The sequence below is a fragment of the Amphiura filiformis genome, chromosome 16, assembly GCF_039555335.1.
Source record: "Amphiura filiformis chromosome 16, Afil_fr2py, whole genome shotgun sequence".
Taxonomy (NCBI): Eukaryota; Metazoa; Echinodermata; class Ophiuroidea; order Amphilepidida; family Amphiuridae; genus Amphiura; species Amphiura filiformis.
In genome coordinates, this window is record NC_092643.1 from 34663378 (window position 1) to 34677429 (window position 14052).

The 14052-nt window shown below is 35.7% G+C and overlaps 3 protein-coding genes across 3 annotated transcripts in view; all 3 read left to right on the plus strand.

Moving 5' to 3' along the window:
* Positions 1 to 14052, plus strand: part of LOC140135911 (uncharacterized) — a 232440-nt gene that overhangs the window by 10754 nt on the left and 207634 nt on the right. Inside the window, exons 8-15 of the mRNA XM_072157581.1 lie at positions 7310 to 7561; positions 7725 to 7976; positions 8908 to 9159; positions 9320 to 9571; positions 10620 to 10871; positions 11035 to 11286; positions 12912 to 13163; positions 13309 to 13560. Of these exons, the coding sequence (XP_072013682.1) occupies positions 7310 to 7561; positions 7725 to 7976; positions 8908 to 9159; positions 9320 to 9571; positions 10620 to 10871; positions 11035 to 11286; positions 12912 to 13163; positions 13309 to 13560 (2016 nt within the window). The remainder of the gene's footprint in view (positions 1 to 7309; positions 7562 to 7724; positions 7977 to 8907; positions 9160 to 9319; positions 9572 to 10619; positions 10872 to 11034; positions 11287 to 12911; positions 13164 to 13308; positions 13561 to 14052) is intronic.
* LOC140136393 (hyalin-like) lies at positions 156 to 935 on the plus strand (the record flags this gene model as incomplete). Its single annotated transcript, XM_072158118.1, has 2 exons — positions 156 to 426; positions 586 to 935. Coding segments are annotated over 2 exons (621 nt in total), but the record flags the coding sequence as incomplete, so codon positions are not given.
* Positions 1020 to 5391, plus strand: LOC140136394 (hyalin-like). Its single transcript, XM_072158119.1, has 6 exons — positions 1020 to 1035; positions 1686 to 1859; positions 2095 to 2270; positions 3106 to 3448; positions 3605 to 3856; positions 5198 to 5391. The coding sequence occupies exons 1-6, from the start codon at positions 1020 to 1022 to the stop codon at positions 5389 to 5391; spliced, it is 1155 nt and encodes a 384-aa protein (XP_072014220.1).

The following is a 14052-nucleotide window of genomic DNA, read 5'->3' on the forward strand; positions in this document are numbered from 1 at the left end:
CCGATAAAGTCCTTCAAGCAATCTTTTTCTACAGAAAATAGCAATGCTGATCTCTCAAAAGTTGGAAGGAAAGACTATGGTAGAACTTGCTGAACTTGCACATTCTATGCAACTGCCGCATATGCTATAAAATCATTGCTGAAATTGAAATTTAAAAAAATCGGTACTTTTTAGTTTTGTCAGTGGACACAGATGCTCCTATAGTTAGTGGATGTCCAGGCTCAGCCAGTTATCCAGTGCCATGTGGAACCCAATCTCGATCTGTGACTTGGATTGAACCAACTGCATTTGATAACTCAGGGAGACAACCCACTATTTCAAGATCTCATCAACCTGGACAAAACTTCCCTGTTGGTACAACTCCAGTGACTTATATTTTTACTGATTCTTCAGGGAATGAAGCTCAGTGCTCATTCACTATTACTGGTAATTATAAGAAAACACCTGCTGGATATTAAGTCATTTTGTTTTATCTGTATTTCCAAAATGCATTAGCTTTGAATGAATCATTTCTATTTCAAGCTTTCTGTTTTAAGAATATGCAACAGGTAGCTCATGTATTGATATTTTGATGTTATTTTCTAGTCAATGTAGTTGACACCATCCCTCCTGTGATCAGCGGATGTCCTCTATCAGCTACATATACAGTTCCACTGGGAACACCCAGAAGAATTGTGAGTTGGCTAGAACCTGCAGCTACAGATGACTGTGGAGTGATGCCTACAAGTTTACAATCTCATAGTCCTGGAGATAGCTTTGTGGTTGGTGTGACACAAGTCACATATATATTCAGTGACTCATCAGGCAATGACGAATTCTGTTCTTTCAGTATCACTGGTAATTGTTATTTTTGTTTGGTTTGCCAGCTGCTAGCTCAAAACAGAGAAGTCTGGATGCTTTATTTCTGTAGCAATTTTGCTCTCTTTGCAAAATAGATATCACTCTGAATACCTGATCTTTCAAAGCATAATTTCAAGTCTTGGTGCTTTATATTTGAAGCAAATTTACCAAGATAAAATATGACTCTGGATCTTTGTTCTTTCTAAAGCTGCATCAGGAAACCTCATAGATATTAAAAGTGTGTAATACCTCTGTTTAAGGAAAACAATTGGTATCTCAAATCTGTTTCAGCTAATGGGAAAGAGATAGGAGATTTCAAGCTAACTCTGCAAAAGGCTATGGAAGAAAAATGTTTCTTCTAACTTGTTGTCAGCTAGGATTGGAAAGTTAAATCCTTTTGATCTTAAGGTGCATAAGTTTGCCAGCTACTTGAGCATCTTTTTCACTGAAAAGCAAAGTACACTAGCCTTAGCTGCATGTTGTCACAATATGGACAATAACCTTTTAGAGAAACTCAAAGAATACCAAGAAGAGCTAACTGCTGCATAATAATTGTTTTCTTCTTGCTGAAGTTGCTGAGTTGTCTCTTTTTTAAGGAAATCTTTCTTGTTGGTTTGCTATATTGATCTTTATGAAAACCACTATTTGTGATTATCTGCATTTCTTCCTTGCCGATAAAGTCCTTCAAGCAATCTTTTTCTACAGAAAATAGCAATGCTGATCTCTCAAAAGTTGGAAGGAAAGACTATGGTAGAACTTGCTGAACTTGCACATTCTATGCAACTGCCGCATATGCTATAAAATCATTGCTGAAATTGAAATTTAAAAAAATCTGTACTTTTTAGTTTTGTCAGTGGACACAGATGCTCCTATAGTTAGTGGATGTCCAGGCTCAGCCAGTTATCCAGTGCCATGTGGAACCCAATCTCGATCTGTGACTTGGATTGAACCAACTGCATTTGATAACTCAGGAGACAACCCACTATTTCAAGATCTCATCAACCTGGACAAAACTTCCTGTTGGTACAACTCCAGTGACTTATATTTTTACTGATTCTTCAGGGAATGAAGCTCAGTGCTCATTCACTATTACTGGTAATTATAAGAAAACACCTGCTGGATATTAAGTCATTTTGTTTTATCTGTATTTCCAAAATGCATTAGCTTTGAATGAATCATTTCTATTTCAAGCTTTCTGTTTTAAGAATATGCAACAGGTAGCTCATGTATTGATATTTTGATGTTATTTTCTAGTCAATGTAGTTGACACCATCCCTCCTGTGATCAGCGGATGTCCTCTATCAGCTACATATACAGTTCCACTGGGAACACCCAGAAGAATTGTGAGTTGGCTAGAACCTGCAGCTACAGATGACTGTGGAGTGATGCCTACAAGTTTACAATCTCATAGTCCTGGAGATAGCTTTGTGGTTGGTGTGACACAAGTCACATATATATTCAGTGACTCATCAGGCAATGACGAATTCTGTTCTTTCAGTATCACTGGTAATTGTTATTTTTGTTTGGTTTGCCAGCTGCTAGCTCAAAACAGAGAAGTCTGGATGCTTTATTTCTGTAGCAATTTTGCTCTCTTTGCAAAATAGATATCACTCTGAATACCTGATCTTTCAAAGCATAATCTCAAGTCTTGGTGCTTTATATTTGAAGCAAATTTACCAAGATAAAATATGACTCTGGATCTTTGTTCTTTCTAAAGCTGCATTAGTAAACCTCATAGATATTAAAAGTGTGTAATACCTCTGTTTAAGGAAAACAATTGGTATCTCAAATCTGTTTCAGCTAATGGGAAAGAGATAGGAGATTTCGAAGCTAACTCTGCAAAAGGCTATGGAAGAAAAAATGTTTCTTCTAACTTGTTGTCAGCTAGGATTGGAAAGTTAAATCCTTTTGATCTTAAGGTGCATAAGTTTGCCAACTACTTGAGCATCTTTTTTACTGAAAAGCAAAGTACACTAGCCTTAGCTGCATGTTGTCACAATATGGACAATAACCTTTTAGAGAAACTCAAAGAATACCAAGAAGAGCTAACTGCTGCATAATAATTGTTTTCTTCTTGCTGAAGTTGCTGAGTTGTCTATTTTTTAAGGAAATCTTTCTTGTTGGTTTGCTATATTGATCTTTATGAAAACCACTATTTGTGATTATCTGCATTTCTTCCTTGCCGATAAAGTCCTTCAAGCAATCTTTTTCTACAGAAAATAGCAATGCTGATCTCTCAACAGTTGGAAGGAAAGACTATGGTAGAACTTGCTGAACTTGCACATTCTATACAACTGCCGCATATGCTATAAAATCATTGCTGAAATTGAAATTAAAAAAAATCTGTACTTTTTAGTTTTGTCAGTGGACACAGATGCTCCTATAGTTAGTGGATGTCCAGGCTCAGCCAGTTATCCAGTGCCATGTGGAACCCAATCTCGATCTGTGACTTGGATTGAACCAACTGCATTTGATAACTCAGGAAGACAACCCACTATTTCAAGATCTCATCAACCTGGACAAAACTTCCCTGTTGCTACAACTCCAGTGACTTATATTTTTACTGATTCTTCAGGGAATGAAGCTCAGTGCTCATTCACTATTACTGGTAATTATAAGAAAACACCTGCATATTAAGTCATTTTATTTTATCTGTATTTCCAAAATGCATTAGCTTTGAATGAATCATTTCTATTTCAAGCCTTCTGTTTTAAGAATATGCAACATGTAGCACATGTAATGATATTTTGATGTTATTTTCTAGTGAATGTAGTTGACACCATCCCTCCTGTGATCAGTGGATGTCCTCAAGCAGCTACATATACAGTTCCACTGGGAACACCCAGAAGAATTGTGAGTTGGCTAGAACCTGCAGCTACAGATGACTGTGGAGTGATACCTACTAGTTTACAATCTCATAGTCCTGGAGATAGCTTTGTGGTTGGTGTGACACAAGTCACATATATATTCAGTGACTCATCAGGCAATGACGAATTCTGTTCTTTCGGTATCACTGGTAATAGTTGTTTTTGTTTGGTTTACCTGCTGCTAGCTCAAAACAAACAAGTCTATGCTTTATTTTTGTGGCAAATTTGCAGATATGACTCTGGAAATTGTTTTGTTCTAAAGCTTTCTATTGGGCAGTGAAAGTATATATGCTCTTATAGCTTGTATGATATGAAGTTTCATAATAGGGTATTTTAGATCATGTTTATTTGATACTTTGCTCTTGTCTGCTTGCTCTATGAATTTGTTGATGTAAAATGATTCTTATGGTTTATCCTTTGGGATATGCTCTAGATAAATTCTTGTTTTAAGATTATTATTATCATATAATGTGCACTAATTTTCACTTAATTGAGCAAAGTTCCTGCTGAATAGCAAATTACACTAGCCATAGCTGCAGATGCCACAATGTGGACAATTACCTTTCAGCAAATCTCAACGATACAGAGAAGTGAGAGCTTAAACTGCTAAATAATTATATAATATTGAATGGCTTTGAGTGTGATACAAGAATATATTGCACGAGATAGAAAAATATTGCACGAGTCGAAGACGAGTGCAATATTTTTCTATCGAGTGCAATATATTCATGTATCATACTAAAATAAGCCATTCAATATTATTATTATTATTTATATCAGGCTTTTGCTATGCGGTAAAATGAAAATTTAAGGTTACCTAGCCATCGGGTTTAACCAATGTGTATTGTAATGTAAGCTTACCTTTTGACCTTCTTGTTTTCTGCTCTTTACTCTCCAAAGACAATTTCGAATAATTATATATAGGTTTATTTGTAGATGTGGATTATATTTCCTAAGGTTATCATCATCCAGAATTGCTGCGAATTAAGTTTGTGATTTTACTCGTTTATACAGTACGAAATCTCCTGTGAGCCGTTACGATGTCTGTATTGTATTGTTGTGCTGTTGTATCATGGCGCTGTGTTGGTGCCGTCACCATGGTAACGCTATGACGATACGCTGATCACGCTGCATAAATATTCAAGAAATATTGTATTGCATCCGGGTATTTTGAAAATATTGCACAATATACAGTTTTATTGTATCGCTCAAAAGCCGGATATAAATAATAATAAGTCTTATCTTTGCTCTAAAATTTCTTGGTGGTTGAAAATAGTGATCTTTATGAAGACCATGTAAGTGATTATCTGCTTTCTTCCTTGCTGAATAAAGTCTTTCAATGAATCCTTTTTTACAGAAAATGTAGTAAGGGCTATGCTGATTTCTGAAAAGTGGGAAGGAACTTGCTACATTTCTACATTCCATTCAACTGCTGCATATGCTATAAAATCTATGTGAGAATGAAATAATAAAACATCTGTATCTTTTAGTTTTGTCAGTTGACTCAGATGCTCCTATAGTCAGCGGTTGTCCAAACTCGGACAGTTATCCAGTGCCATCTGGGACACAATCTCGCTCTGTGACTTGGATTGAACCCACTGCATTTGACAATTCGGTGCACAACCCACTGTTACAAGATCTCATCAACCTGGACAAAACTTCGCTGTTGGTAGAACTCCAGTGACTTATACTTTTACTGATTCTTCAGGGAATGAAGCTCAGTGCTCATTCACTATTACTGGTAATTATCCCAAAATAGCTGCTTTATGGTTAGTCTTGTTAAAAATGTCCATTCTTTAAAAGCTTTAGCTCTGAACGAATCACTTCTGTTTGCACATGTAATAAGAATATTGGGTGTTCTTTCTTAGTCATTGTAGTTGATACCATCCCTCCTGTGATCATTGGATGTCCTCAGTCACCCACATATACAGTACCACTGGGAACATTAGGAAGAGTTGTGAGTTGGATAGAACCTACAGCTACAGATGACAGTGGTGTGACACCAACATACTTACAGACTCATAGTCCTAGAGATTACTTTGTGGTTGGTATAACGCAAGTCGCATATATATTCATGGATGTGGCTGGGAATCAAGAAACATGTTCATTCACCATTACTGGTAATTACAATACAGAAATTTTGCTAGCACAGCAAATGTGCATTGCATTTCATCGCAGCAAATTCTGGATCGCAGGCATCTATGAAGCAATCTCTGCAAAATGGACTTTTCTGTTATAATCTTCAAGGTATTTTTTTGCATTCAGCTGACAAAATGCAATGGCAAGCAAACTTACACGGCAGTTTTTACACAGGGAAATAATCATTTGCCTTCACTGATAAATACCGTATTATTACCATGAAAGAAGTGCAGCATTTCAAGTTAAAGCTGGTTGATTTGCGGAGTGAGCTGTCTTTCAGAAGTCACCATTATCCAGTATAGCATTCTTGGGTTAACTGTCTACTCTCTGTATAGCATGAAAGTCTACTTTAGAAAATTTATATTGCAAAACCTCTCTTGCAGAAATTGCATTTTTCCGGCATCTTTTGTAGAAGTAAAAGGTTATTCTCATTAACACTTTAATATTTGACATGTATGAACACTACATTGTATTATATGCTTAAATGCAATAACTTTTTGAACTTAATAAAATTGAATATTATTTTAATACTTATGTAACTACTCTGCTATTCTGCATACATTGGTCTCTATTTTGTTATAGGAATCAAACACCAGATTGAAAGCATAATTTTCCTGACTTTGAAGGACTTTGAAATGATCTGTGCAGTTTATTTCAACTTCTTGCTGCAGCTGTAAATATGAAACAATTATGCTAAAATTACTAGCTAGGCCCTGTTTCTTCATTGCCAATCTGTTTGCATTAAATGTTAAAAGCTAGATGAATAAAATTAACTTTATTTTTTAGCAGGTTTTGTAGAAATGAACTGTGCTCTTTCTTCATGAATGTTTTTTATATTTCACTTGAAAACATATTTGAATGAATAATTTCATTGAATTGGTTTAACTATACTATTCAGCAAATTACTTCATCGGTGTCTGTCTGCTCTGTCTGATTATCACGTAAAAAGAACTAGGTCATGTGATGCTATGCAGCTTGACCAGCGAATGAGGTGCTGATATGATGATGACGTGAATCAATTAGCCAATCAGAACCCCACTTCTGTATATGCCATAAAATGCGCCTAAATTGGCAGACCGCTGAAAACTATAACTCAAACTGAATGTTTTTAACTCTTAGTAACTTCACTTCAATTGTAACACTGCATAAAATACTCTCTATTTTGCAATAGAAACCAGACAGATTGAAAATAAAGTGGAGTTTCCTGACTTTGAAGGGCTTTGAAATGTTCTCTGCAGTTTAATGCAACTTCTTGCTCCAGCTTTAAAACAGTGCTAACATTGTGAATTTGAAAGTGAACCTGTTTCTTCTTTGCCAATATGGTGCTTAATGATTAACAGCAGGATGAACCAAAAAGAAATCGAGTAGAGCTTTCTGGTTTCTTGGTTTGTTCATGCGTAGAGTTTTCTCTGGTAGCTGCAAAATTTGATTATGCCTAATAATCAGTTCTGCAAACTTTTCAGTTTTGTCAGTTGACTCGGATGCTCCTATAGTCAGTGGTTGTCCAAACTCAGCCAGATATCCAGTGCCATTTGGTACATCATCTCTTCCTGTGACTTGGGTCGAACCAACTGCATCTGATAACTCAGGGAGACAACCCACTATTTCAAGAACTCATCAGCCTGGACAAGCCTTCCCTGTTGGTACAACTCCAGTGACTTATACTTTTACTGATTCTTCAGGGAATGAAGCTCAATGCTCATTCACTATTACTGGTAATTATCACATAACACTTCGTTTATGTTTATTTATTTTTTAAAGTGTATTCTTTAAAAGCTTTAGCTTTAAGTTAATCATTTAAATTTCAAGCTGTTTCAGGAATTTCCTCAATGTACTGTATGCTACATATGTTATAAAATATTGGGTGTTCTTTCTTAGTCAATGTAGTTGACACCATCCCTCCTGTGATCAATGGATGTCCTCGATCGCCAACATATACAGTACCACTGGGAACATCAGGAAGAATTGTGAGTTGGATAGAACCTACAGCTACAGATGACAGTGGTGTGACGCCAACATACATACAGACTCATAGTCCTGGAGATTACTTTATGGTTGGTATGACACAAGTCTCATATATATTCACGGACCAAGCTGCAAATCAAGAAACATGTTCATTCGCCGTTACTGGTAATTACAATACAAATATTTTGCTAGCATAACAAATGCGCATTTGCATTGTATCGCAGCAAATTCGGGATTGCAGGCATCTATGACGCAATCTTCTCTTCAAAATGGGTGATAGATTTATGATAGTACAATAGGTTACAACAATGAGCTAAACTTTCTGCTATTATCTTCAAGCTATTTTTGCAAGTGTATGCATTAAACTGACAAAATTAAACGACAAGTAAACATCATCTGCAGTTTTTGTTACACCGGTAAATAATCATTCACCATCACTGGTAAATACTTTATTATTACCATGACAGAAGTGCAGCTAAGTTAAAGCTGGTTGATTGCAGAGTAAGTTTACAGAATTCGCCATTATTCAGCATAGCATTCTTGGGATGACAAGTCTACTCTCTGAATAGCATAAAAGTCTTCTTTATTTGATTTGTGTTGCAAAAGCCTGGCTTATAGAAATTGCATTTTTAGCATCTTGTAGAAGTAAAAAGTTATTCTCATTAACACTTTTCAATATATGACATATATAAACACTACATTGTATTATGTGCTTACATGCAATGAACCAAATCTAAAACTAAATGTATTCCTAGTACTTTTAAGTACTTAAAAGTAACTACTCTGCCATCATAATACTACCTACAATACTCTTATTTTGCAATTGAAATCAGACAGTGAATTGGAAGTAGATTTTCCTGAGCTTTGAAATAAGCATTTTATTTCAGCTATTTGTTGCAGCTGTAAAACAGTACTGCTAAGAATTCTGGGTGTGAAAGTGGACCTATTTCTTTATTGCCAATGTGCTACCTAATTATTCTTTATACTTAAATTGTGTTTTAAATGATACGGATGAGCTTCTTGGTTTTTTATGCGTAGAGTTTCTCTGGTAGCTGCAAATTTGCCTGTTTGATATTCACTTTTACAAACTTTTCAGTTTTGTCAGTTGACTCGGATGCTCCTATAGTCAGTGGTTGTCCAAACTCAGCCAGATATCCAGTGCCATTTGGTACATCATCTCTTCCTGTGACTTGGGTCGAACCAACTGCATTTGATAACTCGGGGAGACAACCCACTATTTCAAGAACTCATCAGCCTGGACAAGCCTTCCCTGTTGGTACATCTCCAGTGACTTATACTTTTACTGATTCTTCAGGGAATGAAGCGCAGTGCTCATTCTTTATTACTGGTAATTATCACAAGATACCTGTTTTATGTTTTGCCTTTGAAAAAAAACGGCATAAAAGATTTAGCATTATGTTGATCATCTATGTTTTAAGCTGTTTCAGAAATTTTCTCAATGTAACATATGCTACATGTGTAATAAAATATTGGGTGTTCTTTCTTAGTCAATGTAGTTGACACCATCCCTCCTGTGATCAGCGGATGTCCTCTGCCAGCCACATATACAGTACCACTGGGAACATTAGGAAGAGTTGCGAGTTGGATAGAACCTACAGCTACAGATGACAGTGGTGTGACGCCAACATACATACAATCTCATAGACCTGGAGATAGGTTTATGGTTGGTTTGACAAGAGTCACATATATATTCACAGACCAAGCTGAGAATCAAGAAACATGTTCATTCAGCATTACTGGTAATTACAATACAAATCTTGCTATGCTAGCATAGCAAATGTGCATTTGCATTGTATCGCAACAAATTCTGGATTGCAGGCATCTATGACACAATCTTCAGTGCAAAATAGGTGATAGTTTACAAACAATGAAATAGACTTTCTGCTAGTATCTTCAAGCTATTTTTGCAAGTGTATTTTATCGCAATAAATGCTGGATAGCAGGCAGCTATGATGCAATCTTCTGTGCAAAATGGGTGGTTGATGCCTGATAGTTTAAAAGTTTACAACTACAATGAACAAGGCCCTGAAGCGACTTTTGCATGTATGTATATAGTGTATCCATTGGAATGATCAAATACAATGGCAAGCAAACTAACACACCAGTTTCTAGACAGGAAAATGAGAATTTGGCACCATTTGTAAATACCACAAAAGCAATGCAGCATTTGATAAGTTTAAGCTGATTGATATGTGTAGTAAATTGTCTTGCGAAAGTCTTTATTCTTCAAAACAAAAGCATTCTTGGTTTGTGTCTACTCTCTGTATGCATAAAAGTCTTTAATTTATAAAATCAACTTATTTTTTTCAACAGGTTTTGCAGAAATAAAATCAGCTCTTTCTTGACTGTTTTCTCTCTATTTGATTTGATATTGGAATGCTTGATTGCTTATGTTGATTTACTAACCCAAAGTGAATGTTTTAACTCAAAGAAACTTCACCACAATTGTAACTCTGCTTGAAATACTCTTTATTTTGCAACAGAAATCAGACTACATATTGAAAGTAAAGTGGAATTACCTGACTTTGAAGGGCTTTAAAATGATCTCTCTGGTTTAATGCAACTTCTTGCTGCAGCTGTAAAACATTAGTTCTAAAATTGTGGGTTTGAAAGTAAACCTGTTTCTCCATTGCCAATATGCTGCTTAATAATTGCTTGCCTTGAAAGTTAACAGCAGAATGAAAAAAAATATGAGTAGAGCTTCGTGGTTTCTTGTTTTTTCATGAGTTTTCTCTGATAGCTGCAAAGTTTGCTAATACCTAATAATCACCTCTGCAAACTTTTCAGTTTTGTCAGTTGACTCGGATGCTCCTATAGTCAGTGGTTGTCCAAATTCAGCCAGATATCCAGTGCCATTTGGAACATCATCTCGTCCTGTGACTTGGGTCGAACCAACTGCATTTGATAATTCAGGGAGTCAACCCACTATTTCAAGAACTCATCGGCCTGGACAAGCCTTCCCTGTTGGTACAACTCCAGTGACTTATACTTTTACTGATTCTTCAGGGAATGAAGCTCAGTGCTCATTCACTATTACTGGTAATTATCACAGAATACCTGTTTTATGGTTTGTCTTTTAAAAAAATCTTTATTTAAAAGATTGAGCAATTATGTTGATTTTTTATTTTTCAAACTTTTTCAGGAATTTCCTCAATGTAACATGTGCTACATATGTAATAAAATATTGGGTGTTCTTTCTTAGTCAATGTAGTTGACACTATCCCTCCTGTGATCAGCGGATGTCCTCTGCCAGCCAGATATACAGTACAACTAGGAACATTAGGAAGAGTTGCGAGTTGGATAGAACCTACTGCTACAGATGACAGTGGTGTAACGCCAACATACATACAATCTCATAGGCCTGGAGATAGCTTTATGGTTGGTGTGACAAGAGTCACATATATATTCGAGGATGCAGCTGGGAATCAAGAAACATGTTCATTCGGCATTACTGGTAATTACCATACAGAAATTTTGCTAGAACAGCAAATGTGCATTTGCATTATATCGCAACAAATTCTGGATAGCAGGCATCTATGACGCAATCTTCAGTGCAAAATGGGTGATAGTTTACAAACAATGAATTAGATTTTCTGCTATTATCTTCAAGCTATTTTTGCAAGTGTATGCATCCAACTGACAAAATGCAATGGCAAGCAAATGTATACAGCAGTTTTTATTGCACATGTAAATGATAATTCGTCATCACTGGTAAATACCTTATTATTGCCATGAAAGAAGTGCAGCATATGATAAGTTAAAGCTGGGTGATTTGTGGTGTGAGTTTTGCAGAAATAGTCATTATTTAGAAAAGCATTCTTGGGATAACTGTCTACTGTCTGTACAGCATAAAAGTCTACTTTAGAAAATTTTTGTTGCAAAAACCTCTTCTAAAAATTGCATTCTTCAGCATCTTTTGTAGAAGTAAAAGGTTATTCTCATTAACACTTGATCTGTTTGAATGTATTCCTTGTAAATGATCATTCACCATCACTGGTGAATACCTTATTATTACTATGAAAGCAGTGCAGCATATGATAAGTTAAAGCTGGGTGATTTGTGGTGTTAGTTGTTTTGCAGAATTCACCATTATTTGGCATAGCATTCTTGGGATAACTGTCTACTGTCTGTATAGCATAAAAGAAAATTTATGTTGCAAAAACCTCTTCTAAAAATTGCATTCTTCAGCATCTTTTGTAGAAGTAAAAGGTTATTCTCATTAACACTTGATCCGTTTGAATGTATTCCTTGTACTCTGCCATCACACTTCTGCCTACAATCCTACAATGCTCTTTATTTGCAATAGAAATCAGAAAATGGATTGAAAATAGATTTTTTGAGCTTTGAAATGATCTTTCCAGTTTATTTCAAGTGTTTGCTGCAGCTCTAAAATATTAGTGCTAACAATAAGCCAAATCGGCATTCAAGTTATGTATTGTGAAACAGGTAGTTTTTGGATTCTTTGACCTCTGACCTATCAGGATTTTATTTAAAATTTTTTACTAGAATTAAAAAAATTAAACATGGGCTGTTTTATGAATGAATGAATGAATGAATGAATTAATTAAAAATTTGGAACACAAAGTAGATATGACTTCACTCGTCAACAGCACACATAAGAATGATTTGAAAACCCATTGAAACCAATTCAATCAATAAATCAATAATGCCAGTGGAAAATAACAGCCACTTAAACCAGCCAATTGACTATATGTACCAAGAAAGTTTTATCGCCTCACCAATCTTAATCTGTGATTAAATGCAAAAATTTCATTTGTTATTTAACTTTATTTAATTACCTAAAATATTTTAAAAGATACATTACAGTAATAAATGAATGAAGTCAGAGTTCACAGTGTCTCAAATCTGCACAGCAAAACCTGGAAATTACATTGTCAATGGAGCTTATTCTTGATGAAAAGGTGGACCTTTTTCTTCATTGCCAACGTGCTGCCTAATGATTCCTTATGCTTGAAAGTTAAAAAAGATATGAAAGAGCTTGGTTTTTCATGGGTAGATGTTTTCTCTGGTAGCTGCAAATTTGCCTATGTTTGATATTCACTTCTACAACCTTTTCAGTTTTGTCAATTGACTCGGATGCTCCTATAGTCAGCGGATGTCCAAACTCAGCCATTTATCCAGTGCCATCTGGGACACAATCTCGTTCTGTGACTTGGATTGAACCCACTGCATTTGATAATTCGGGTGCACAACCCACTGTTACAAGATCTCATCAACCTGGACAAGCCTTTCCTGTTGGTACAACTACAGTGACTTATACTTTTACTGATTCTTCAGGGAATCAAGCTCAGTGCTCATTCACTGTTACTGGTAAATATCATAAAATACCTGCTTTGTATTGACTCATTTTGTAGGCATTAGCTCCGAAGAAATCATTTATGTTTCAAGCTTTCCGTTTCAGGAATATGTAACATAATGTTACACACGTAACAACATTTTATGTGTTCTTTCCTAGTCAATGTAGTTGACACCATCCCTCCTGTGATCAGTGGATGTCCTCGATCAGCCACATATACAGTACCACTGGGAACATCAAGAAGAATTGTGAGTTGGACAGAACCTACAGCTACAGATGACAGTGGCGTGACACCAACATTCATGCAATCTCATAGGCCTGGAGATAGCTTTATGGTTGGTATAACACAAGTCTCATATACATTCACGGACCAGTCTGGGAATCAAGAAATGTGTTTATTCACCATTACTGGTAATTACAATACAGTTGTGCTAGCATACCAATGCGCATATGCATTTTATCGCAAAGAATTCTGGATAGCAGGCATCTATGAAGCAATCTTCTGTGCAAAATGAGTGGTTGATTTATGATAGTGGAATAGTTTACAGCAATGAAAAAGACTCTCTGCTATTATCTTCAAGATATTTTTGCATGTATGTATATTATAGTGTATGAATTGGAATGACAAAATGCAATGGCAAGCAAACTTACACAGCCGTTTTTACAAAGGGAAATGATCACTCACAAATACCTATTATTACCATGAAAACAATGCAGCATTTGATAAGTTAAAGCTGATTGATATGTATTGTAAATTGTCTTGCAAAGTCTCTTCAGAAAAGCATTCTTGGGTTAATTGTCTACTCTCTGTATAGCATAAAAGTCTACCTTGCAAAATCAACTAAATTTTCAGCTGGTTTGTAGAAGTAAAATACGCTCTTTTTCTTGACTGTATTCTCTATT